Below are 27,802 nucleotides of genomic sequence, written 5' to 3'. Positions count from 1 at the left end.
ATGTATGTATGTATGTTTGTATTATTTATTTACTCACCCACCCGCTTTTTTAATGAATTATATATAGGCCTATGGAATAAATCAGCCAACATGTTTATCTATACCACCGTCTTTAGCTATAAATAAATATACAATCCCTAAATAGTTGCGGGCCTGAAAGAAAATAAAAGAATGTCGCTCCACCTGTCTGACTGCTCGTGCACGCCCTTCGTTCGTGCTCACCTGAGATCAAGCGTCAGTACAGGGAAACATCATGACGCGACATGTATACATCTCCATTCTCATCATTACAAACTTCGCGATTTGTCCAGGTAAGAAAAATCCACTCATTTACACTTGTTTTCTTACTGTTGACTTATTAGGCTACACACAATGCTCCTCCACTGTGTGCAAAATATGAAGTCAACAGTATCACCATACAAAGAATCGTCGTGTTTACCCAACAACAACAAACTACAAAACTACTTTAAAAAACGTCAGTATTGGATTGTATTAATCATACAGGGGAAACAATATATTGGTAGACAGTATTATTCTTAATATCATTAGGTTTAATTAGATTATTAGTGTTTTGGTCTTGTTTAAAAATAGCACGTATAACACAGTGTCGCAAAAAACTACATGAAATCACTAAAACTGTACACTGTAAAAATATAGTAAAAACAGTAATATTGTGAAAAATATATTAAAATCTAAAATAAGTGTTTTCTATTCGAACAGTATAAAATCTAATTTATTCCTGTGATAGCAACGCTAAATTTTCAGCAGCCATCTTCAGTGTCACATGATCCTTTAGAAATAATTTTAATATACTGAATTGCTGCTCAAGAAACTTATTATTATCATCAATGTTAAAAACAGTTGTGCTTATTTATTTATTTATTTTTTTGGAAACCATTTATGATACACTACCATTTAAAAGTTTGGGGTAAGTAAGATCTTTAAAAAGAAAGATAGAAATTAATACATTTATTACTCATTAAATTGATTCAAATGACAGTAGACATTTATAGAGATACAAAAGATGTCTACTTCAAATAAATGCTTTTTTAAAAACTTTTTGTTCATCAAAGAATCCTGAAAAACATGTATCACAGTTTACACAAAAATAATAATCAGCAAAAACTGTTCTCGAGATTGATAATAATAAGAACTGTTGTTAATAATTGAGCACGGATAATAATTGAGCACTAAATTACAATGATTTCTGAAAAATCATGTGACACTGAAGACTGAGAAAATCCAGCTTTGCCATCACAGGAATAAATTACATTTTAAAATCTATTACAATTTTATTAAATATCACAATATTACTCTTTTTACTGCATTTTTGATCAAATAAATTCAGCCTTGGTAAGCAGAAGAGACTTCTTTCAATAGACAATAGACTTCATCAAAATCAATTTCTGCAAATGATCTAACTTCCATATTTAGTTATTCAGATATTCTTTCAGTTGTGTTTATTTGCTGCTTTTATCATATGCCTTCATAGTCCAGACCACAGACCAGACGTCATATCTGAAGAACTATGATGTTGTCAAACCTCAGCTGGTTCATGAGCGCTGGAGGAGAAATGCAGACCCCTCACACACACCTGCACAGGTAACATCACCTGTTGTGACGGTGTCTGGAAGTAATTATAATGTTGTTCTCTCCCTGATTTAAATTGATGTGTCTGATTCCAGGATAGACATGCTGATAGCATCACATACTCGGTCATGATTGATGGCAGTGAACGTATACTGCATCTGACAAAGAACACGTAAGAACTTTGGAAGTACTTTGGCTGAAATATTCTGTCTTTATTTAATGATTAAAAATTATACTTTGATCTCTTATTCCCACAGAGACTTTTTATCGAAGAACTTTGTTCGTGTTATCTCATGATGTACAGGAGAAAGGGAAAGTTGTAAGACTTGTTTTTCTTTTTTAATTTAATGAAAGAGACATTGTCCACCACCTACTTTAAATTTATTTTAGTTTGGTTCAGAATGAGGAAATGGAAAACAAGCTGTACTAAAACTGGTGGTTTTGTTTCAGGAGCATTGTCATTATCAAGGGTATGTGAAGGGTTATGAAGACTCTCTCGTAGCTCTCAGCACCTGTGAAGGTCTCAGGTATGTATGCTGCTTACACTTTCGCTACCTAAATTGTAGTCGTACTAGTTTGTTGGGTGCCTCGTCATTTATTAACTTAAAAGTTGTTACTGTGCTTGCAAGGCAGCTCTCTATAAAATTCCTCTTCTTCATTGGTGTAATTTGTGGGTGGGACTTTTTGCCAGCGTTCGATAGTGTTCCCACTTCTTTTGAGTGCTTGCATGCCGCTGTTGGCGCTCGTGTACACGCACACAGATGACTGCTGATGAAAATCAAAAGCCAAAAATGTATTCAGCTTTAACCTACAGGCTCCATTCAAACTTTAATTTGCAGATAATAGCAGTTGGTCTTCCTTATTTAATTTATTTGCATGCTGAATGGTGATTGGTCTGTTTTTTTCTAACAATCTAGCTATCTTTACAGTGCAGATCATTGCATTTTGTGTTGATTCTTCAGTCTAAAATGTAAACTTAACTTAAACATTAACACTAGTCTAGAAGTTCGAAATATGAAAGGTGTTTTGCATCTCTAAGTTGAACTAAGTTAATCATGTTCTGTTGAACATGACTGTACTTAATGTCTTTTTGTTCACAATGTTATACAAGAAAGGAGAATTATCATAATTTCAAAATGAACTTGACATTTTCCCTTTAGTTTATATTGATATGTTCCTCTGACCTATTCAGAAAAAATATGAGTATTTTCTTTGCACTAAGTGAAAATAGTGGCAGATACTATTTGAACCTCGGTGTATTGTAGTATGTTGTAAAATCATATGCAATAATAACATCTTATTTAGTCTATATGGTTATATTTATTAAAATCATAAATGAATCCTGTCTTATTGGGATCTTACACCTACAAATACCCCCTACCCGTAACCATGCTGACCAGTAAAGGTGCAATCGAAGGTCCAGGAATGGGAGCCACAGTTTTGAGCGTGTTAACAACTGCTGCACGTGTGGCGGTCAGTGTTGTTCAGACATCACATCTATTTTAAATTATAGACCTAATAAATACCCATTAGGCACTTTATTTCTACTTTCTGAATATTTTCTTCACTTTTTATTTTAACCCTTATAGGATCTTTGAGGTCTTTTTAGACCCGAAACGACATTTGCTAAAATAAAAAAAAAAAGGTTCTCTTTGTCCAAATGACATGAAACTTTGTACAGTTGTTAACACTTTCTAGATCTACAAATAAAAAAAAAATAATAAATGAAATGATATCTTGTTTTTTATGTTAGTGTAGAAAAAAAAGTCACACTAAGGATATTTGGGGTCCTTACAGACCCCAGGCAACAAAATGTAATTTTGTAACAAAATAATTGTTTTTAAGAACAAATGTAATTTTACTCTGTTTATTAATGTTTTGATGACATATTTGTGCAGTTTTTGGAGGATTTATCTTATCTTTTAAATTTATATAAATAAATAAATTGTTGAGTAGGTTTTTATACAAAAACAGCTTTTTATGTAAAATTCATGTTATAAAAGACCCACATTTCTAGCTTTCATTCATGGGGATAACATGGATAATTTGACATGGTTTAGTGTAAGATTTTTGCCCATCTTTTGGAAAATGCAGTTTTAAAACTGCACTGTTACCAGAAGACGGCAGAGCTCCACTATTTGCTATTTTACTAACTGAAAGTATTTTTCAGTTGGATTTATATCTAAATATTATGAAATCACAATTATGACAATAAAAATTACTTTTTGTCAAAGTTTAGATTTTTTTTTTTTGTACTGGAAAAAAAAAGTTTTTCAAAAATGTTGATTTTGAGGATGAATTTTTCTAAGTGGGTCTCATCATAATGTAACAATATTGAAAAACTGATTTTTTTCATTACAAAAAATACTAAACTTTGACAAAAAGTAGCTTTTTTTGTTATAATTGTGATTTCATAATATTTAGATGTGAATCCAACTGAAAAATACTTGTGAAAAGATGTCTTTCAGTTAGTCAAATAGCCCATAGCAAATAGTGGAGCTCTGCAGCCATTTACTGGTAAAAGTGATTTTTTTTTTTTTTTTTACTTTTAAAACTGCATTTTCCAAAAGATGGACAAAAACCATGTCAAATTATCCATGTTATTCCCATGAAAATTTTTTTATAAATGTGGGTTTTATAAAGCTGTTTTTGTATAAAAACCTATTAAAAAAAAAATTTTTTTTAAATTTATTTATATAAATTTAAAAAATATGACACATCCTCCAAAAACTGCACAAATGTGGATTAAAAACAGAGTAAAATTATGTTTGTTTAAAAAAAAAAAAAAACGTATTATTTTGTTACAAAATTACATTTTGTTGCCTGGGGTCTGTGGAGACACCAAAGACTCTGAGTGTACTTCCCAAACGAAGACCGCACAAGGGTTAAAATATATGCCTCTCAGAGGTGATATGATAGGAAAAGAAGTTGAATGAGATCTGAAAAAAATGTAGGCCACATTAAAAGCTACACATTAGCAAAACCTTCTGCAAGATTTTATTATTTTTTACAAGAACAGCTCACATAGAAGTAATTTTTAAACCACTCAGCTTTCTGCTGGTGAATGCAGCGAATTTTCATGACAAATCTGAACACTAACGAAAGCTGCATGGGGAACTTTTCCTCCCTCACGCCAAACTCCCGATCGCACGGATTCCTATTGAAATGACTGGATTTCAGGCACAAAATTTCACAGAGCAATGGTAAATGTGACCGCACCTTTATTCTCCACACCAGACAGGTTTCTTTTGTCATTTTGTCTAGCTCAACCTGTCATTGGTGGACGGAGCTAGTGTAAATAGCCTTAGCCAACAAGATGGGATATTTGCACAAAGTTAAATGATAACTTCTAATAAGAGTAAAAATAGTCATATCAAACTTTTATGTTCAGTGTTAGCTGTTAATGTTTTTTGAGCTATAAAAAGGGTCTCTCAAACATTAGGTTGTAACTTGGTGTGCTGTTGTGCACTGTGTTTCAGGGGGGTCATTCTCATCGGTAATGAAAGCTATGGGCTGGAACCCATCTTGCACTCCAAAGCCAATGAACACCTCCTCTTCCTGTTGAAGGACAGTCAGTCAGAGCCATTTGTATGTGGAGTGGCCAATGAAACATCTCCCAGTGAGGACCACTCCCATTACGCTGATATGTCCATGTTTTTACGGGTTCGAAAATGTTGTATTGTCTTATAAACATTTTGATGTTCTACAAACACAATATTTGATATTACATTGAATTTTTCGAATCCACAGAAAAAGCGAAATTTACCTCAGACCAAATATGTGGAATTGGTATTAGTGGTTGACTACCAAAGGGTAAGTTTAAGCCATTAGAAGCCTGTATTTTGGGAATAGTTTTTTCATCATTATACAGCTGATTCTGAAATGTGTGTTTATCTGTTCTCAGTTTCTCTTAAAGAACAGAAATACAACTGCTGTGCGTGATGAGATGGTCCAATTGACTAACTTACTGGATACGGTGAGAATTATAGCTATAGATAAAGTTATTGTTAGGATAAGCCCAACCCTAACCTCAGTCAATAATGTATTAAGACTGTTGTATTGTATTTCAGAGCCTTTCTTGTGAATGTTTGTTTATAGACTGATGTAATGAAATATTTGTGGCTGTTTCCATGTTCACCCTAGTACTACAAAGAGCTGAATATCCGGATATCACTGATTGGCTTGAAGATCTTTGACAAGGAGAACCCCTTCAGTGTGGAAGGCAGTGCTGGGGAAGTGTTGGGCAGGTTTGTGCAGTGGAGGAAATCAGATCTGTTACCTCAACTTAGGCATGATGTGGGACAACTCGTTGTGTAAGTACTCCTATTCAATGAAGTTTTTGATCATTCTTGAGCTGCTAGAATGTGGTTATGATTGTTTCCTGAAGACTCCCTCATCTGGCATTCGCAACCAGTGTTGGGGGTAACGCATTACAAGTAACTTGAGTTACGTAATCAGATTACTTTTTCAAGTAACTAGTAAAGTAACGCATTACTTTTTCAATTTACAACAAAATATCTAAGTTACTTTTTCAAATTAGTAACGCAAGTTACTTTTTCACATTTATTGACTGACATGTTGTCCCCATGTTGTGAGAAATAAAGTGCAGAGATATTGTGTGCGCTGTGTAAGCATGATGGTTATTGTAGTTCTAGACTAAATGTGAACATGCATTTACTCATCTCACTTGCACAAAAACATTCAGTATTCCTCAAAATGAATAAAAAACAGTGAAATGCAATCTCAGAATTTTTGCAAACCTGTAATAATTCACTATATTAAATTACACAAATATACCTTATGTATTTAATCTCAATTATTAACCAATGTCTCTGCTGCTGACCTTCAATATATCTAATTCAGCCATACTAATAAGCAGAAATACTTTAGATTAGATTTAGAAATAAGAACTAGAACTTCCTTCTCCTGTATCCTATTCTTCTTAAATCCAGAACGGCAGCACATCTGAAAGGTTCGTTTGTGGCCCTCTACTTACAGGTGTAAATATGCTTTTCCTTCAGCCTGAGGCTTATTGATTTCACTTTTGGTGTGAAAGGGCCTTTTTTGCCAAAAATAGAACTTTTTTGTTATTAAAAAACAAACAAACAAGCAAGCCGAGCCCCGGTGAGAAAAAGTAACGCAATATTGTAATGCATTACTTTTAAAAGTAACTTTCCCCAACACTGTTCGCAACCCAGGCTCATTGGTAAAATATGTCTGTGGTGACATTTGTGCAATATGATATGTTGCGTCTTGCATGTTTCGCAACACTTTTAATGTGAAATGTTATGTGTAGCTAAGTATGGTGACCCATAGTCTCTAGTATACTCTCTAGAATTTGTGCTCTGCATTTCACCCATCCAAGTGCACACACACAGCACTGAGTATTGAAAACACACACACTGTGAACACACACCCAGAACAGTAGGCAGCCATTTTTGCTTCGGTGCCTGGGGAGCGATTGGGGTTTAGTTGCCTTGCTCAGGGGCACCTCAGTTGTGTGGGTAATGTGAGTGGTACTGAGACTCAAACCTGCAAACTTCGAGTTCCCTCATTTGGACTGTCCTGCCCCCTCTGTCAAGATGAATGGATTTTAATGATGAAATAGAATAGACTATTTGAAAAATCACAATTGCCAAGTGCATAGGCTTTCTAGCATTGCTATCTATGTGAGCTACCAAGCAAGTCTGATATACACTATATTACCAAAAGTTTTGGGACACCTGCCTTACGTCCACATGAATCCCATTCTTAATCTGTAGGGTTTTTATATGGAGTTGGCCCACCCGTTGCAGCTATAGCAGCCTCAACTCTTCTGGGAAGGCTTTCCACAAGGTTTAGGATTGTTTATGGGAATTTTTGACCATTCTTCTAGAAGCGCATTTGTGTGGTCAGGCAGTGATGTTGGCAAGAAGGCCTGGCTCGCAGTCTCTGCTCTAATTCATCCCAAAGGTGTTCTGTCAGGTTGAGGTCAGGACTCTGTGCAGGCCAGTCAAGTTCCTCCACACCAAACTCACTCATCCATGTCTTTATGGACCTTGCTTTGTGCTCTGGTGCACAGTCATGTTGGAACAGGAAGGGGCCATCCCCAAACTGTTCCCACAAATTTGGGAGCATGAAATTGTCCAAAATGTCTTGGTATGCTGAAGCATTAAGAGTTCCTTTCACTGGAACTAAGGGGCCAAGCCCAACCCCTGAAAAACAACCACACACCATAATCCCCCCTCCATCAAACTTTACGCTTGGCACAATGCAGTCAGGCAAGTACCGTTCTCCTGGCAACCGCCAAACCCAGACTCATCCATTGGATTGCCAGAAAGAGAAGTGTGATTCGTCACTCCAGAGAACACGTCTCCACTGCTCTAGAGTCCAGTGGCGGCTTGCTTTACGCCACTGCATCCAACGCTTTGCATTGTTTTTGGTGATGTAAGGCTTGGATGCAGCTCGTCGGCCATGGAAACCCATTCCATGAAGCTCTCTACGCACTGTTCTTGAGCTAATCTGAAGGCCACATGAAGTTTGGAGGTCTGTAGCTATTGACTCTGCAGAAAATTCTGCGCACTGTGCGCCTCAGCATGTGCTGACCCCACTCTGTGATGTTACGTGGCCTACCACTTTGTGGCTGAGTTGCAGTTGACCGTGGAATATTTAGTAGTGAGGAAATTTCACAAATGAGGAAGTACCACACTTGAATTCACTGAGCTCCTGAGAGCGACCCATTCTTTCACAAATGTTTGTAGAAGCAGTCTGCATGCCTAGGTTATTGATTTTATACACCTATGGCCATGGAAGTGATTGGAACACCTGAATTCAATGATTTGGAGGGGTGTCCCAATACTTTTGGCAATATAGTGTATAAGAAAAGCCACACATATGGAGCTGGTTTTGTGATTTAAATATCAAAATGTATTGTTTTACAAATGATGCACTATGGTAAAAGTGTTTTGAGGTCATATTGTGCAAGGAACCATCCAAAAATAAGTCTTTATTGATCGATAATCTGCCCCTGTAATCATAATTTTGTGTGAAAAAGCAATAAAAGTTGCTGCTGCTTTTAACTGCCTCTAGTGTTCAATTCAATTGGAAACTGTGATGATTTGTATGTATTGGTATGTTTTGAGTTTTGAAAAAAATGTAAGTAGAGGCAGATTTTTCCAATGAGCCTGTGTTGGCCATTAGTAAAAACCATTGGTCGAAACGGTTGAATTTGACATTTTTGGCACTTTTGCGTTTTGCCGAACCCGCAATGCATTAAACCAGCGCCGTGTCATCGTCTTATTAGGTCACAAACTAAAATTGTGCATTACTGCCATCTATTGTTATATCACGAATCTTCCTGCTTTAGAGTTCACTGAGAAGAGATTGTCTGATGATTATGTAAAGGACATATAGGAGTGGCTTGATTTCCCATGAATGGACTAGTAAAGGTTACACTTTTGTATGTAATTTATGCAAACCAAAGAATAAAACTCTACCAGCATCGAAGACTTCAAGAACATACAGTTGAATAATAGCCTTTTAAATTGATTATTCTGCTCCATTGCACTCTCTGTATCAAATGCCAATTTCTAAGTGTAATTACAATGATGACCCACCATAGTTTATCTGTCCCGCCACAGTTTTGTAATGAACCTAAAAGATCACTAACGTTGTGTTCTGCACCATTGCTTTGGCAAAGCATCTGTCAATCAAACAGAAAACAAAATCACAATATAGCTTATTGCTCTTATCACATGGCAAAGGCTGTGACCTCATTAAATTGGTTGCTGCGGGTTTCAGAACGAAGCAGCTCATGATTCACGTCTCAGAGTGTGGCTTTGTTCAGAGTGAATTCTGAAAGCTCCATTAAGTAGTTTCAATTTAGCTGGCTGCTTTTTGATATTAACTTGTAATGTAGCTAACTACTTTTTCAGAAGGGTGGCTTGACTGTATCTTAAGTACTTTAACGTGTGAGTAGTTTTAGCTTGCTAAACTACAGTTTTAGAGTAGCTTCCCTAACACTTTGAATGTTGTACGTCCGGATTACATTCATACTACAAAAAAATCATGCTATATTGAACATACTTTTTTAACGACAACAAAGTACTGTGTAGACCATTTAATTTAATTTGTCTTGGGTCTCAGAGATGACACCAGATGTTGTTGATACCAGACCTGTGTATGTTTCATGTAACATGATCTGTGTCTCTGTTTCTTAAAGAGGTTCAGGAGCGTACCCTGGAGGTGTGCTCGGCATGGCCTTCGTAGGGACTGTGTGCTCTGTGAACAACGGTGGAGGAATCAGTACGGTTAGAACATTTATACTGCATCAGTGATCTTTACTATTATAATAAAACTATTGATTATGTTAGAATGTTCTTAAGTATTCTGAAGCCTTCAGGGGTGACAGTTTTCTGAAGGCAGTAATCTAAAACCTGCATGTTTTATTGATGAAAAGGCATGTTTGCAAACTGGCTGCCTGAAGGAAGAGAAGCAATTACCCCTAAAAAGGCTATCATAATTGATAATTTGTACTTTTTTTTAGCAAGTAAAAAGACTTTTTAGTATTGTTGTACATCCTCATTCAGGTTGTTTTTTTTTTTTTTTTTTTTTTTGCTTTTTGCTTACATCAGGCTTTTAGGGCTGGGCAAAAAAAAAATAGATTTTTCGATTAATCGTTTTTTTAAATGTGGTCGATTTGATATCAATTCTCAAAAGCCATGAATCAGTCTCTTTTTCCGTATTTATTTCCAAACATTGAACATAATATCTGATTGACATTAATCTTATTACTAGTCTTCTCCACTAGATATCGTCCTCTTATTTACCTTGCGCAACAGTGGGGACCCTGTCATTCATTCAGTGCTGAATATGGTGGATACAGATGCACCTTTTAGCGTGAAAGGCATACCAGACAGTTGAAGGAACTGTCACTGTCCCAATCGGAGAAGTGCTGCATGGTCATGAAAGTTTCTCATTTGTACGCGTTTTCAAGCCTTGCCAATTTAAGCATTCAAGCACAAGATGACGCGAAAGAGAACTCACACATTGTGCAAGAAGTTTTGTGTGCACATCAGAAGCGTTTAAACAGTTCAAACAAGTTCACACAAAATTATCTCAAAATGGCCACATTGTCGAGTATCCTAGTAAACATAGTCAGTTATGGCTTAAGTGAATGTAAACAGTAGAGAAGGACAATGCATCAGTATCAATAATTTGGATCCGTGCATCTCTTAAAGTGACATCAGCCTAGGGTTGGGCTGATAGATGATGCCATTGTCCATCGACACGATGTTGAGCCGGCATTGTGATATATATTTTTATTTATTTATTTTTTTTCCCTCTCCTGATTAGGTAATAAAAACATATTAAGTTATTTATGATCCCAATGCAAATTGCATTCAAAACGGTTCAGTGCTGTTGCTTGTAGTTTAATTATTTGTTCTTTATTTTTATTAATGACTGTTTACTTGTCTTTTTTCTGACTATTATTTCATATCAGACTTTTCAGGGTTGAAGCTGTTAACATGTGACATCTTTATTGAAATATTTATTGCATTTCATTGTTTTAATTGTCTGTGCTCTCACATACCTGCCTCAAATACATTTAGGTGTATATAATTTGCCAGCAATCTCTAATCTCATGTCTCCTTTGTTTTTCACTGTTATATCATCACAGTTTAGTAATGGCAATCTGCAGTCGTTCTCTACGGTGGTTGCTCATGAGCTGGGACATAACCTGGGCATGAGTCATGATGACGTCAGTGGCTGTAACTGTGTTGGGAAGTGCATCATGGCATCCACTAACAGGTCAGTGTTGTTTCATATAAATCCTTCATTAGTGCAACTATATGTGTGAATATTTTTATTTCTTTTTGGTTCTATGGAACACAAAAGAAATTCATATATGTTTGGAATGACATGGGTAACAGAATTTTACTTTACTTTATCTTCTCTTTAAGTTTTAAGTATGTTAAACAAAACAATTTGTTAAAAGTAATACAGAATTACAACAATACCAATGGTTACCCTTAATATGCCAAATAGTTTTCTGATTGTATTTACACATTGGTTTTTAATATGTGTCCCGTTTGACTCAGAAATGCATCTGCATATGAAAATAAAATGGAGAACATTTAATTTTGACTTTAATAAGAGAAAACCGTAGTACTGCTGTCCTTGACGTTTTGATGTTGTGTTTGGATGTGAATGCAGTGGAGGGACTAAATTCAGTGACTGCAGTGCAGACAATTTTGAGAGGTTGATTCTGCGAGGTGGTGGGGTGTGTTTGAGGAACCAGCCCTCTCAAGACAACATCATCACAGTGCCCAGGTGTGGGAACGGAATTCTGGAGAGTGGAGAGGAGTGTGACTGTGGCACACCTCAGGTATTTTTTAAAACTCAGAGGCTTAATAGAACGCAATCAGGACTTCAGTCTCAAGGGCTTCTAGTTTTTTTAAAAAAAAATTTTTATGTTCCCTTATCAATATTTAGAGTTATAATTAATTATATTTCCAATGTATTCAGTTTCCAGGCACTTTTATTCCAAAAACTAATTTATTACACACAATTTATTACCCTATCCTATTCCTTTATGCTTTATTATTTGTAGGTTTCTTTCTTTTTTCTTTTCACTAAAAAGTGATTCCAAACATTTCGATCACCCTCTTGGTGACTGGCTACTGTATAGGTCATAAACACCATCTTCTCCATGTAATCAAATGGGATGTGAGCAAAACTAAAAAATCTAAAAATTACACTTCAAATATTTTTTTTTTCCCCTAAGATGGTTCCTGTCATTTTAGGTAGTTATCACTCTGATGTATCTTCAAATATTCATTTTTCAAATAACTTTAATTTTAATTAGCAAGTTATTTGATGCCATGAAAACTGGGAGTAACGTCATGATTGACAGATGAGCTAGTACAGTGCCCTCTACTAATATTGGCACCCTTGGTAAATACTGTATGAGCAAAGGTGGCTGACATATTTGACACTCATAGTTAGAGTGTTACAGTTGACATGAAATCCAAATGGGCCTAATTTACTTTCTATTTGTGCATATTATTTTAAAAAAGCACTTATTTTAATAATAGTTAATCAAAATGTAATAGTTTGATCCACTTTTGAACATGATCCTTTTCTGTTGAAGCAACCAGAGATGTGTGAGCAGGAAAAATAATATTAACCAATACCATCCTAGCTCACTTTACAATATCCAATTCTCATGATGGATAAATCTATAATCCACAAAATCCACTGAATCAGAAGTTAAATGGGTTTTGATTGTCATTTCATGTTTAGTGTGACCTAACTGGTTTTCCCATTTGTTTTTATGGTCATTGATCATTTAAAATCTAAAGGAAAGACAAAGACACTTTGTCATCTTAAAAATTAAACTGATTTGCTGTATGACGCACTACTGACCTTTTCAGTCTTGCTGTACTGAATGTAGTGTTTCTTTTGTGTTGCAGGAGTGCAATAATAAGTGTTGTAATGCCGAAACATGCACCCTCACTAAGGGCTCGGCCTGTGCCGCAGGAAGCTGCTGTGAAAACTGTCAGGTCAGATCCCTCATCACACACATACATGTTGATCTAGCTATTTAAATATGAACATACTAAATACTTCTACTGTTTTATATAAAGCTAATTATAATGACTACAGACTAAGCCAAACATTAAAGGTGAAATGCGTACGATTTTTTTTATGTTAAAACACATTCTCTTAACACAGTTTATCATACATTGACTACTATTAGTACGCCATTCATGAATTTATCTTCACCAAAAGTGTCAATATTGAGCCTCCCAAGCACCCTCAAAACATTAAGAGTGGTCCGCTCAGATTCGTCAGTCTTTTTCCAGCACAACCTATAGTGAGAGTTTGGGGCGTGGCTACTATATCACATGGAGCCAGAGGGTGTTTAGCTGGTGTGTTGGACGATGGCTGACACGTTACATGGAAAAATTAGACCTTCAAAGATTAAAGGTGCCATCGAATTAAAAATTGAATTTACCTCGGCATAGATGAATAACAAGAGTTCAGTACATGGAAATGACATACAGTGAGTCTCAAACTCCATTGTTTCCTCCTTCTTGTGTAAATCTCATTTGTTTAAAAGACCTCCGAAAAACAGGCGAATCTCAACATAACACCGACTGTTACGTAGCAGTCGGGATCATTAATATGTATGACCCCAATATTTGCATATGCCAGCCCATGATCAAGGCATGAGATAAGGGCAGCCAGTATTAACGTCTGGATCTGTGCACAGCTGAATCATCAGACTAGGTAAGCAAGCAAGAACAATAGCGAAAAATGGCAGATGGAGCAATAATAACTGACATGATTCATGATAACATGATATTTTTAATGATATTTGTAAATTGTCTTCCTAAATGTTTTGTTAGCATGTTGCTAATGTACTGTTAAATGTGGTTAAAGTTACCATCGTTTATTACTGTTTTCACGGAGACAAGAGCCGTCGCTATTTTCATTATTAAACACTTGCATTCTGTATAATTCATAAACACTTCATTCTTTATAAATCTCTCCAACATTGTGTAATGTTAGCTTTAGCCACGGAGCACTATCAAACTTATTCAGAATCAAATGTAAACATCCAAATAAATACTATACTCACAGGAATGCAGCATGAATGACGAACACTTTGTAAAGATCCATTTTGAGGGTTATATTAGCTGTGTGAACTTTGTTTATGCTGGTTAAGGCAGTCGCGAGCTCGGGTTGGGGGAGCGTGAGATTTAAAAAGATTTATTTATATAATTATGGCTCAAAATAGGCAGTTAAAAAACTTAATTTAAAAAAATCTATGGGGTATTTTAAGCTGAAACTTCACAGACACATTCAGGGGACACCTTAGACTTATATTACATCTTTTGAAAAGGGGTTCTAGGGCACCTTTAAACGGCTCAAAACATGTCAAAGCGAAGTGGCATTGTGAGAGAGGCTGCTCATTACAGAGCCAATGTGTGGAGCTTGATGTTCAGCTCCCCCTCTCTGGACATAATGGCTGGAGTTTAAAGGTCCAGCCACACCCTAAAGGCCTGGGTATACTTCGTTTTCTGCATTTTGCTCCGTCTCGTGCACAGTTGAGCATGCAAGCCTTTCGAAGTATACTCCTTTGGCCATGAGCACGGAAAGACATGTTGTCTATCTTGCGGATTTTGTTCTGAAACGTTCAAGTCGCACATGCGCTGTTGTATTTGTATTTGGCTCAAGTGTTCAAGTGAGTGTGAAGACCGCAAGTGTGTGTAGAACTCCTGATTGCTCGATGGGACACACTTATAGTCTTGCAAAAAATGCAAGCGTTTACAGCTTTTTATTATTGTTGTTATTATTATTATCAGTACTTTGCATTTTAAAATACACTTCTAAATGTCTGTTCAGTGGTGGCTATGCAACTAACATAAGACACTGTTTTAAAATTGTGGTGCTTCTTTAAGTGATAAAAAGCAGTTGTAAATGTTGCACAAAATACACATAGGCTAGCCCACTTATCTTTGCATCAATAAAATGTGCAACACTTTATATTTTACTACCAAATTATATGTAATATATAATTAATTTAACTTACAGTCATATGTTTTCCTTGACATCTTGCGATTTCGCGGCATGTGAGTTCCCGAACATAATGCATGATGGGATACGCTAGCTTCGAATACCGCTCAGAAGTGGTATTCAAGGTAGTGAGGGTTTAGTGTGCATTAAGGGCACTGCACTTGAGCATTTTTAAGACACTGGACAGTCTTGCGCACTTACTTCCTGTCGCGTGCACAAGCTCTCAAGTGGCCAAGACCGCAAGTGTGGGTATTTGGACAAGGCTAGTAAGTGGATGGCTTAACCTTACCCTATCTCTAAACCTAATTAGGATAAGCTCCACCCATTACGTCCAGAGAGGATGTCACACAATGCAACACACTACAATGGATGTTTCAATATCATACAGCATCATCATGAACCAGTTCAGAAAGAAAGATATGCTGGTTTATGATGTTTACTTTGATGTGTAGAGAGCCTCAAACAGTTGTGGCTCGTCATGTCAAAAATGTGCCTGGTGCAGATTCTTTGATTGGGTTTATTATAAGCGAGACACTCGTGACACATGACACACAGCAACAAAATTAAAAGTATTCCTAATATGCTGAACCTTTTAGTGAAGTAGCCTAATTTTTACTTGTTAAAGGGTTAGAAAATTCTGTCATTAATTACTCACCCTCATGTCGTTCCACACCCGTAAGACCTTTGTTCATCTTCAGAACACAAATTAAGATATTTTTGATAAAATCCGTAAGGCCTCCATTGCCAGTAAGATAATTAACACTTTCAGATGCCCAGAAAGCTACTAAAGACATATTTAAAACAGTTCATGTGACTACAGTGGTTCAACGACGAGAATACTTGTTGTGCGCCAAAAAAACAAAATAACGACTTTATTCAACAATATCTAGTGATGGGCGATTTCAAAACACTGCTTCATTAAGCTTCAAAGCTTTACGAATCTTTTGTTTCGAATCAGTGATTCGGAGTGTGTATCAAACGATCTAAAATTGACAATGTCACATGATTTCAGTAAACGAGTCTTCGTTACATCATAAGTGCTTCGAAATTTCAATGGTTCACGTGACTTTGGCAGTGCTCCGAACCACTGATTCGAAACAAATGATTCGTAAAGCTTCGAAGCTTCATGAAGCAGTGTTTTGAAATCACCTTTCACTAGATATTATTGAATAAAGTCGCCCTTCACAAGATATTGTTGAATTATTTTGTTTTTTTGGCGCACAAAAAGTATTATCGTCGCTTCATAAAATAAGGTTTAACCATTGTATTCACATGAACTGTTTTAAATATGTTTTTAGTACCTTTCTGGGCGTTTGAAAGACTAAATTAACTTGCTGTCAATGCAGGCCTCACAAGCCATTTGATTTTATCAAAAATATCTTAATTTGTGATCCGAAGAGGAAGAAGGTCTTACAGGTGTGGAGTGACATGAGGGTGAGTAATTAATGACAGACTTTTCATTTTTGAGTGAACTAACCCTTTAAGACATGCCTTGACAATAACCCATAAGAGCTGCATTTGTGATGTTTGAGTTGGGGGAGGCACAACGCACGAAAGGGGCGGCTGCAAGGCTGTCATGTCGTAGGCTTTAATGATGCGTACGACAAAGGAGATGAGTTAAAAATGTTATTTAATAAATCCACAAACTGAACAGAACACAGTGAAAATTAAACAAAAACAGACTACACATTACAGTGCCACTGGTGTCGCAGAAATTTCATACTGTACTTCACCTTTAACCCTGAAAGAATGATTTATTTGGCTTCTATTCATTTACTTGTACTGCAAAAAAAAAAGTCATTTATGAATATCTTATGGTCCAGTACAAATATCTTGACAAGATACATATATCTGTAAAGCAAAATTGTAAAATTATTTATTCTTAAAACAAGTGATACAAATGTATAACACTGGCTAACTGTGAGCAGATCAACGTGGCTGGCACACCCTGCAGACCGTCTGTCAACCCCTGTGATCTGCCGGAGTTCTGCGGTGGAGCGTCTCCATTCTGTCCAGCAGATTTCTACATCATGGACGGCCTCCCTTGTGCCGGTGACACAGCCTTCTGCTTTGAGGGCCGCTGCCAGACATTTGACTACCAGTGCAAACAGCTTTTTGGCTCAGGTACTTCTCATTGTAGAGAGTTTTATCTCAAACATACTGGGCGATCATGTGTCACTTTCTGTCTCTCACTATGCTGCTTTTTCAAAAAATTATACAAAGCTTGTTTTGTATGGTTGAATTTATGTGTGATTTTTTTTTTTTTTTTCTTCTCTGTAGCGGCAACTAAAGCAGATGATAAGTGCTTTAGTCATGCTAATACTCATGGCAATGAGTTTGGAAACTGTGGATACTCTGGGTCTACCCCGAAACCTTGTGAAGTGCGGTGAGTACCTCATTTCATTTTCATCAGCCAAAACATGCCTGTTTTACATCATTAAAAAATACTATTATGGTTGTGTGGTTGATTCTATGCTAACTATTAGGGGTGTAACAATACATACTCATACTCATTATGATATTCTCACAAAATTTTAAAACAAAAACAAAATAGTTAAAATGGAAAGGTTTTTTTAATTTTTTATTACTTGGCAAACACACATGGTAAACAATTAACAAAAAGTACTGTACCAGAATTATGTTAGACACATTCTCTGTGTTAGACACAAGATCCTGACCAATAATTGATGCACTATTCTCTTGATGGAGACAAATGTTGTGATGTTATTAGCACCAAGAGAACAGTGCATCAATTTTTGGTCAAGATCTTGTATGTATTGACAATGCAAGAGTCAAGCACTCTGTAAAGTCTACTCCAGCACATCCCAAAGACTTTCAATGAATTTAAAGGTGCCCAAGAATGCTTTTTCACAAGATGTAATATAAGTCTAAGGTGTCCCCTGAATGTGTCTGTGAAGTTTCAGCTCAAAACACCCCATAGATTTTTTTTAAATTAATTTTTTTAACTGCCTATTTTGGGGCATCATTAACTATGCACTGATTTTTTTCAGCGCGCCGCCCCTTTAATTCGCGTGCTCCCTGCCACACGAGCTCTCGATTATATTACAGCACATTTACAAAGTTCACACAGCTAATATAACCCTCAAATGGATCTTTACAAGATGTTCGTCATGCATGCTGTATGCATGCTTCGAATTATGTGAGTAAAGTATTTATTTTGATGTTTATATTTGATTCTCTATGAGTTTGAGGCTCTTCTCCGTGGCTAACGGCTAATGCTACACTGTTGGAGAGATTTATAAAGAATGAAGTTGTGTTTATGCATTATACAGACTGCAAGTGTTTAAAAATGAAAATAGCGACGGCTCTTGTCTCCGTGAATTCAGTAAGAAACGATGGTAACTTTAACCTCATTTAACAGTACATTAGCAACATGCTAACGAAACATTTAGAAAGACAATTTACAAATATCACTAAAAATATCATGATATCATGGATCATGTCAGTTATTATTGCTCCATCTGCCATTTTCGCTGTTGTTCTTGCTTACCTAGTCTGTTGATTCACCTGTGCAGATCCAGACGTTACTGGCTGCCCTTGTCTAATGCCTTTCATAATGTTGGGAACATGGGCTGGCATATGCAAATATTGGGGCGTACACCCCGACTGTTACGTAACAGTCGGTGTTATGTTGAGATCCGCGTGTTTTCCGGAAGTCTTTTAAACAAATGAGATTTACATAAGAAAGAGAAAGCAATGGAGTTTGAAACTCAATGTATGTCTTTTCCATGTACTGAACTCTTGTTATTCAACTATGCCAAGGTAAATTCAAATTTTGAATCTAGGGCACCTTTAAGGTCTGGACTCAGAGGTGCCAATTCATGAGAGAAATATTGATTCTTTATGCTCCCTCCCAACCTTTCTTTCACAGTTTGAGCCTGATGAATCTTGACATTGTCAGCTTGGAATATGGCCATGATATGTCTTCCTACATTTAGGGTTAAAAGAACTGTTCCTAAACATATAACATGCTAGAAACATAATAATCCAATCATAGACTCTTAAGCACTCTTTTGGCCATTTCAATCCAAAAAGTGACCTTTTTTTTTTTTTTTTTTGGGCCGGGCAGTGTATATTTTAAGTTTTTAAATAATTTCCACAATATTTTGAATTCCATATTGTGCTTATTTCAAATAGATACTGTTTATCAGCATTTTATTGGCCACAGACTATAGATTCCAAACTTCTTTGAAAAGACCACATAGCCTTTTTAGCTAACTTCTCAGAGAGTGTGAGAAAATATAATATATTATCAGTATTTTTTCATATTTTTTTATATCTGATGACACATTTTTAGTTATTATTCTCTTTTAATTAAAACATCAGTGTTGATTAAATATTCGATAATTATTATATACTGTCAAACCAAAAATTATTCAGACATTTTTGATGTATTTTTACTAGTGGGTGCAGGACACTATAGTTCATTTATGTAAGTGAGGATAGCAAAATAAAGTATGTAAACTGTGACATATTATACCCAAAAATGATTCATAGAGTGGACTACCAGTAAAACTGATGAAAATTGGAACCAAAAATTATTCAGACATTTTTGCTTAAGTGTTATCTGACATAATTAAGATTATTTTTTTCTAACACAGTTTAACTCTGAGATCTTGTCATATTTTATTTCCATTTTTTTTAAACTATAGTGAATAAGCAGTATTAATGAATGAAATGTTCAAGGTGTCTGATTAAATTTTGGTTTGACTGTAGTTATTAAACAGTTAATGAATGTGGAATGAGCATGGGAGACAAGGTTTGCAATATGTTGTTATTGTAAAATAACCCAGCTGTCTATTTTTTTTTATTTATTTTTTTTTCATTTTGCTTTGTGTTCTTTATTCAACTAAAAAGCTGTGTGAATTTATTTTGTGTCTTTACAGAAACGCTATGTGTGGGAAAATCCAATGTGTATTCGACAGCAACAACCCACCGTTAGGAGCGACGGTCAGTGTGGTAAAATTAGAGGGGGGCACAATCACCTGCATGAACGCTAACTTCGGCCTGGGCCCGGATGTGCCGGATCCAGCCTATGTCAAAACTAGCTCGGTCTGTGCTCCTGGAAAGGTTAGAATGGAGAGCATTGAAAAAAACGAAGTTCTTCGTTTTGTAGGGTTTTAAACTTCTACCTGTATTGGAACATTTCAGACTTAATTTTATCATATAAAGAGACAATTAGCTTGAATGAAAGTAAGACTATAGCACAGATTTATGATTTTGAATGGACACTAGAACCAATTTTAAACTGTGTCCTCCATAATATGTACTGTTTGGATTTGCTTTTAAATTTGATACTCTCATTTTATTATAATCTATAACTTTTAAACAAACAGTTGAGTCCTGTATTTCTCTCAGGTGTGTTTGGACTTTACGTGTTTAAATTCTTCAGTTCTGGATCAGAGTCAGAAATGTGATGCCCAGAGAAACTGCAACAGTAATGGAGTAAGTTACTAACTACCTTTTCTTTTTTTAAATCCATGTTGGTCTTTGGTGTTTATTTGAATCAGTGCCAGTTCCACTTAATGTAGAGACCAGTTTTCACTATATAAATCAAGTCTCACCCTTTTTTTTAATAGTGTGTTGTTTTTGCACAGGTGTGTAATGATCAATTCCATTGTCATTGTAACAATGGCTGGGCTCCACCCAACTGTGACAAAGCTGGCAGGGGAGGAAGTATCGACAGCGGCCCTGCACAGATCGGTAAGAGCACACTCATACTGTCTCACTCTCTAAATAAACAAAACACACATTGACACTTTTAAATGGATGCATCATATCTTTGAAACTCTCTTTCTTTTTAGATTACTCCCTGAGAGATGGACTCTTGATCTTCTTTCTTCTGGTGGTGCCAATTTTGGTGGTCCTAATAATCGTTTTGCTCTACGTGTTCAAAAGAGACAGTCTCAAGGGTTGTCCGTCCAGACCCCAAAGGTCCATCAAACATTTCAGAGTTCAAAGTTGTTGGATCGCTGTTTATTTAGTTGCTTTCATGTCCACGTTATATGATGGATCAGTGACAGGGATTCACATTTCAATAGGTGGAATTCTGTCTGGTCTACAAACTACGTTTCACAACCAAACACACTATTGAACTAGTGACATAGAAAATAAATTAAGATCACGTGTGAGCAGTGATGGGAATAACGGTGTTATAAATAAACGGCGTTACTAATGCCGTTACTTTTTCAGTAACGAGTAATCAAACAAATGACTTTTTCCCCGTTACAATGCCAAATGCCCCGTTACCGTTACTGACAAAAAAAAAAAATGCCGTGTTACTGCTCACTGAAGCAGTTTTCATCCGAGTAGGCGCTCTCTCAGCCATAGTAGTTGTTCATTTAAGCCATTAGTTGACTAATCACATTTATATTCATTTGACTTCTTTAATACTGGAGAGAATAAACCATAATAATGAGCATTTACGTAATATAGGCTATATAGCACTATATGCCATAAAGAACCAGCAAAAATGATTATGAATGTGACAAAAACAGTAAGGAGACATTTTAATTGTTTATTAATAAACTAATGTTTTTTTGAATCCGTGTTGGCTGCAAAGATGAAGTTGACATTGCTGACTCTCATCATCTCCATGGACGCACTTGGAGGGAAAATGCTCGTTTCATTCATTACATAATCAGAGAGTAGCCCATTTCTTTTTTTTTTTAATTATTTAGTTGGCTGAAAAGAAAAAAAAATGGTAAAAGTAGACATTTTCATGCTTTCTATAGATATATTTCTCATGTCTGTGAGGCAGGCAGCCACTGAGTTTCGGTTCATTTAGCCTATAAGATGCGCTCCAGTTCACGTGCAAGTGATCACGCCGGCGCCATGACTATATTGTCATGATTATATTTTCTGCTGTATTTGCTTATTATTTATTAAATCCAGGCAATTGGTTGATGAAACATTGATCAAAATTAAGATACAATTTTTACAAAACGAAATTCACTTTAAATAAAGGCTTTCTACAAATCAAAATCATGTCTGACCCACACCATGTCTGCCGAGATATTGCGCATCTTATGATGTTTCCTATCTTACTCACGTTGTTCACTTTTCATAATCAAATAGATGAATTAAAAACATAGCATTAAACAAGTAATAATTTATTTTTAGACATATTTAATATTGGGGGCATCCAAGTTATTTGACATATTTGTTTTTTGTTTTTTTAACGTAATGCAGTAGTTACTTTCCCTGGTAATTAGTTACTTTTTTAATGATGTAACTCAGTTACTAACAGTTGCAATTTTTGAGAAGTAACTAGTAACTATAACTAAATACTTTTTTAAAGTAATATGCCCAACACTGCGTGTGAGACAGGAGTTCTCACGCAAGACTGGACTGGAAGTTTGTGATCTATATTGTCTGTGCGTCGATTTGCAGCGAAAAAGAAGGGTAACACTTTGGTGTGGGGAACACATATTCACTATTGTATGACTTTTGCCACAATAAACTCTTAAATTACTGCTTAATAATAATTAATAGTTAGTAATAGGTAGTTGTTGTAGCATTTAAGTTTAGGTATGGGGTAGGATTTAGGGACATAGAATATGGTCATGCAGAATAAGGCATTAAAGGCACAATATGTAATTTTTCGCCACTAGAGGTCTCCTGTTCAAAATGTCAAGCATTTGTGGGGTAATGCAGCACTGTTTTATCATATGATACCAGGTCTTCTCTCAGATCAAGTGAACGAGGAACGATTTGCCTCCGATTCTGGCATTTGTCTGCAATTTCCAAAACTGACGGCGAGTGAAAATCAGGGTTAAAATCGTGTAGTGTGTACCAGGCATTCTTTTTATGTTACTTCTGTCTTGGAACTTGTATTTTATGTTCCATCTTGGATGTTGTAATATTCCATATTTTATTAGAAAAATCAGGTAACGGCACAAACACAGCCACAAAATACTGCTGAAGCAATTGCACCTTATGTATATAAATGTTCCCACAAATATGCTGAAAGACATAGACCAGTAACATTTTCATACTTGCAACGATGCAAAGATTCTGCTGCTGTGAAGAAAACATACACATTCCTTTTAAATAAAATCTACTGTTACCATTGCTTTCTGTGGGAAGGATAAAAACATCATATATTGATGTTTGTTAATGCGGCACATTCTGTAATGAGCCTCAAGCTGACTTCATGTAACTGACTGACTTCATTTAAATACACACAGCATGTTGTTCCTCATGAAGTTGAATTGCGAGTGGCATTTAAAAAAATGCAGGTTTAAAACATTGCAATGCGATTGATTAGTGAACTCACCCAGAGACAGAAAGTTCATGTCAACAAACACAGAATAAAAAATGTTTGAAAATCTTCTAATATGTTGTTTAATATTTTTACAACAGGTCGACTAATGCAGCAAATGGTCCTTCGAATGCCCAGTCAAATGTGGCAAACGGCAATACAACAAGAGTGTCTACTCCACAGTCAATGACAGAGGTTCAAACAGCATGCCACTCACACAACTCTGACATAATGATGAAAAATGTGTTAACCCTAACAATAGAAACAGGGCTACAAATACACTGATACACATGAGTTCTTCTTAGAGACTGCCAGACATTAATGATAAATACATTGTCATGCTTTCATTTCCACAATCACTGTCCTGACAGAGCACATACATTACTCTAATGAACCACCCTCACTAAATAAAAGTTAATTTGCCTTTTTTTTTTTAAATAGTGATTTTAACAATTAATTTTAAGTAGTTAATAGTAAGTCAAATTCTGATGATCATCTTTATAGTAACTTTGCTCCACTTTTTTTCTTTTTTCTTTCAGCCAAATAAACCAACATATCCAGGTGGTACCTCAGTAGTTCAACCAAGGTAATGTTACTAGAAATATCTAACCCAACCTATGTTTTTGTGCTCTCTATTGATTTATTGGAGGTGTCTTAAAGTCCCCATGAAATCGTTTTTTGGCTTTTAATATGAATATGTTAGCCTTAAGATTATCAATAAGCTTTTTAGTGTTCTCCAAAACAATGACAAAATTCACATTCAGTCTCATTTCCGTCAACATGGATCAACGATTTTGATATTCTGCACTTCAGCTTCTCATCAGATTTTCTGTCCAGTCACATGCTCTATCTGAAGTGTCAGGCCTCTACACTATAAATAGAAGCTGCGGCTGAAATCGTGCACTTGTTTACACAATTACTATTTTCATTATGGTGAATGGCACATAGTGCACTATATAGGGGATAGGGAACGATTCAGACAGTGTAAATATGCTTTCCATTGGGGCGAATGAAGTCTGGTTCACGTTAGTGTCGTGTGAACTGCCACAGTGCACACAACATCTAAAGGTTCAATAAACTGATAGATTTTTTAAAAAAAAAAATAGATTTTTCTTACTATTATTTCATATGTTATGCTTTACAAGGTTAATACAGCTGAGACTGTCACAAGTAGTCAAATGCGGATCTGCTAGGCTGGGACTTAATAGGGTTAGTTCACCCAAAAATAAAATTTCTGTCATTAATTACTCACCCTCATGTCGTTCCACATCTGTAAGCTTCAGCTTCGGAACACAAATTAAGATACTTTTGATGAAATCCAAAAGGTTTCTGATCCCCAAGAGAAAGCAATTTAATTACCACATTCAAGGTCCAGAAAAGTAGTAAAGACATTATTAAAATAGTCCATGTGACTACAGTGGTTCAATCAAAGTGGTTCATTGTTATGAAGCGACCAGAATACTTTGTGTGCAAAACGAAACAAAAATAACAAACTTAATCAATAATTTCTTCTTTTCCCTGTCATTCTCATAAGCTGTTCACATTATAGAGACAGTGCAGCACTTCCAGGTTCTACGTCAGAACACCGGCTCAGTATTGGCCGATGCTGTTCACGTGAGCATCACAACGTATGCGTGTGATGCTGTCGCAAGGGCCGGCTAATAATGAGTTTGCATTCTGACGTAGAACCCAGAAGCCTGCACTGTCTCTTCAATGTAAACGGCTTAGTAGAATGACAGGGAGGACAAGAAATTGTTGAATAAAGTCATTATTTTTGTTTTGTTTTTGCAAACAAAACCTATTCTCGTCGCTTCATAACATTAAGGTTGAACCACTGTAGTCACGTGGACTATTTCAACGATGTCTTTACTACTTTTCTCTACCTTGAATGTGGTAATTATGTTGCATCCTCTTGGGGATCAAAAACCTCTTGAATTTCATCAACAAACATCTTAATTTGTGTTTCGAAGATGAACGAAGGTCTTACGGGTTTGGAACAACATGAGGGTGAGTAATTAATGACTGAAATTTCATTTTTGGGTGAAATAAACCTTTAAATCGAAAAGCTTTTGGCTATTTTAAAAGAAAAAGACACTTAATATAAAGTGGGTCTAAAAATTTTAATGGTGAGACATACTGTATCTAGCCATACCCAGAATATTAAAGAATTGCGCCAGTAATCAATCAATCAAAACACCCTAGAACAGGGATGGGCAAACTCGGTCCTGTAGGGCCACTGCCCTGCAAGTTTCGCTCCAACCCTAATCAAACACACCTGAACCAGCTAATCAATGCCTTACGGATTACTAGAATGCTACAGGCAGGTGATGTTTTATCAGGGTTTGAGCTAAACTCTGCAGGGCAGTGGCCCTCCAGGACCGAGTTTGCCCATCCCTTGCTTAAAAACACTCAGAATATCCAAGCAAATGCATAGCAACACACTTACAACCAATTAGAACACCTTATCAAGCACATAGAAACACCAGGTGGCAGGTGGAAAAATCTAGTTCATATGTACTTAAATTTGAAAACTCCTTTCATTTTAATAATCTCTTTTATTTCATTTGAGTACAATGATGTTTGAGATTATCATCACGTGACCTGCTTCTTAACATTACAGACAAGGACCTGGAGTCCCCAAACCAATCCCACCCAGACAGACCCAAGTACCAGTATGAAGGCATGATGTTGGACAGTTGTTGACTTAAAGACATTTTTACTTGACCCACTTTTCCAAAGAATTTGTCTGCAGCAAACTGCAAATTACTCTGAATTGTTGTCACCTTTTCTAGAATTTAAAATAGATGAAGGACCAATGCTGTTCTGAACTGGTCAGGAAAAAGTATTTGCTGCTTATTGTAATTTAAAAAAAAAAAAATGTTTACAGAGATTTATAATTCTTTTCCTATATTGAGCGATGACAGTGTACTCAGTCTGAACACACCATGACAGTTAATACTTATTGCCTTTGGGGAGAGAACTCTTCTTTCTTCCTCTAGATTAAGCTGCACTGTAATCCTGTGAGTTCAGTTCATGGATTCATCCAGGACATCAAACTAGAAATATGTTAGACATTTTGCATATTTAGTCACATTCAGAATAAAGGTTCACTGCTCTTTTTTTTTCTTTTTTTTTTCTTTCCTTTCTTTCTAAATAATGTAATGTTCTGTTAGTTAGGTTAGCTATTTTAATTCAGTTAGTTTGATCTAAATTGTAACATTTGTAATTTTAACTACATTATATGTATTTTATATGTACCATAAATGTCAAAATGAGAATAATAAAGTATATTCTGTATTTAAACGGTTTATCTCTTGCACTGGTCTTGCGTGCTTCAATACCTCAAGTATGTTATCATGATGGTTACTGATAAGAAATTAGCTGAATTCATTAAAATTTCCTTTTATATATACAGGTGCATCTCAATAAATTAGAATGTCATAGAAAAGTTCATTTATTTCAGTAATTCATCTCAAATTGTGGAACTCGTGTATTAAATAAATTCAATGCACACAGACTGAAGTACTTTAAGTCTTTGGTTCTTTTCAATGTGATGATTTGGGCTCAAATTTAACAAAAACCAACCAATTCACTATCTCATTAAATTAGAATACTTCATAAGATCAAAAAAAAAAAAGGATATTTTAAACAGAAATGTCAGGCTTCTGAAAAGTATGTTCATTTCTATGCACTCAATACTTGGTTGGGCCTCCTTTTGCATGAATTACTGCATCAATGCGGTGTGGCATGGAGGCGATCAGCCTGTGGCTCTGCTCAGGTGTAATGGAAGCCCAGGTTGCTTTAATAGAGGCCTTCAGGTCATCTGCATTGTTGGGTCTGGTGTCTCTCATCTTCCTCTTGGTTCAGGTCAGGCGAGTTTGCTGGCCAATCAAGCACATTAACACCATGGTCACTGAACCAGCTTTTTGTACCTTTGGCAGTGTGGGCAGGTGCCAAATCCTGCTGGAAAATGAAATCAGCATCTCCATAAAGCTTGTCAGCAGAAGGAAGCGAAGTGCTCTAAAATTTCCTGGTAGATGGCTGCGTTGACTGTGGACTTCAGAAAACACAGTGGACCAACACCAGCAGATGACATGCAGCCCAAATCATCACTGACTGTGGAAACTTCACACTGGACTTCAAGAAACTTGTTTTCCATGCCTCTTCCTCCAGACACTGGGACCTTGATTTCCAAATGAAATGAAAAAATTTACTTTCATCTGAAAAGAGGACTTTGGAGCAACAGTCCAGTTCTTTTTCTCCTTAGCCCAGGTAAGACGCTTCTGACGTTGTGATTGGTTCAGAAGTGGCTTGGTACATGGAATGTGACAGTTGTAGCCCATTTCCTGAAGACGTCTGTGTGTG

At 36.1% G+C, this 27,802-nt stretch overlaps 1 protein-coding gene across 1 annotated transcript; it reads left to right on the top strand.

The window, feature by feature from the left end:
- Positions 1-153: 153 nt before the first annotated feature.
- zgc:174164 (uncharacterized protein LOC570656 homolog) lies at positions 154-26,745 on the top strand. The gene is given in 23 exon segments (XM_048171088.1): positions 154-311; positions 1,493-1,602; positions 1,686-1,762; positions 1,848-1,872; positions 1,874-1,918; positions 2,041-2,117; positions 5,070-5,253; positions 5,341-5,403; positions 5,495-5,566; positions 5,734-5,903; positions 9,791-9,878; positions 11,249-11,379; positions 11,785-11,956; positions 13,044-13,133; positions 17,082-17,277; positions 17,434-17,539; positions 20,061-20,244; positions 20,533-20,619; positions 20,772-20,877; positions 20,979-21,108; positions 23,539-23,632; positions 23,977-24,023; positions 26,058-26,745. Coding segments are annotated over 23 exon segments (2,370 nt in total). The 5' UTR covers positions 154-253; the 3' UTR covers positions 26,116-26,745.
- The last annotated feature ends 1,057 nt before the right edge of the window (positions 26,746-27,802 follow it).

The sequence above is a fragment of the Megalobrama amblycephala genome, linkage group LG20 (genome assembly GCF_018812025.1).
Source record: "Megalobrama amblycephala isolate DHTTF-2021 linkage group LG20, ASM1881202v1, whole genome shotgun sequence".
Classification (NCBI taxonomy): domain Eukaryota; kingdom Metazoa; phylum Chordata; class Actinopteri; order Cypriniformes; family Xenocyprididae; genus Megalobrama; species Megalobrama amblycephala.
The sequence above is the reverse complement of the archived record's forward strand: the minus strand, read 5'-3'. Positions and strand labels throughout refer to the sequence as shown.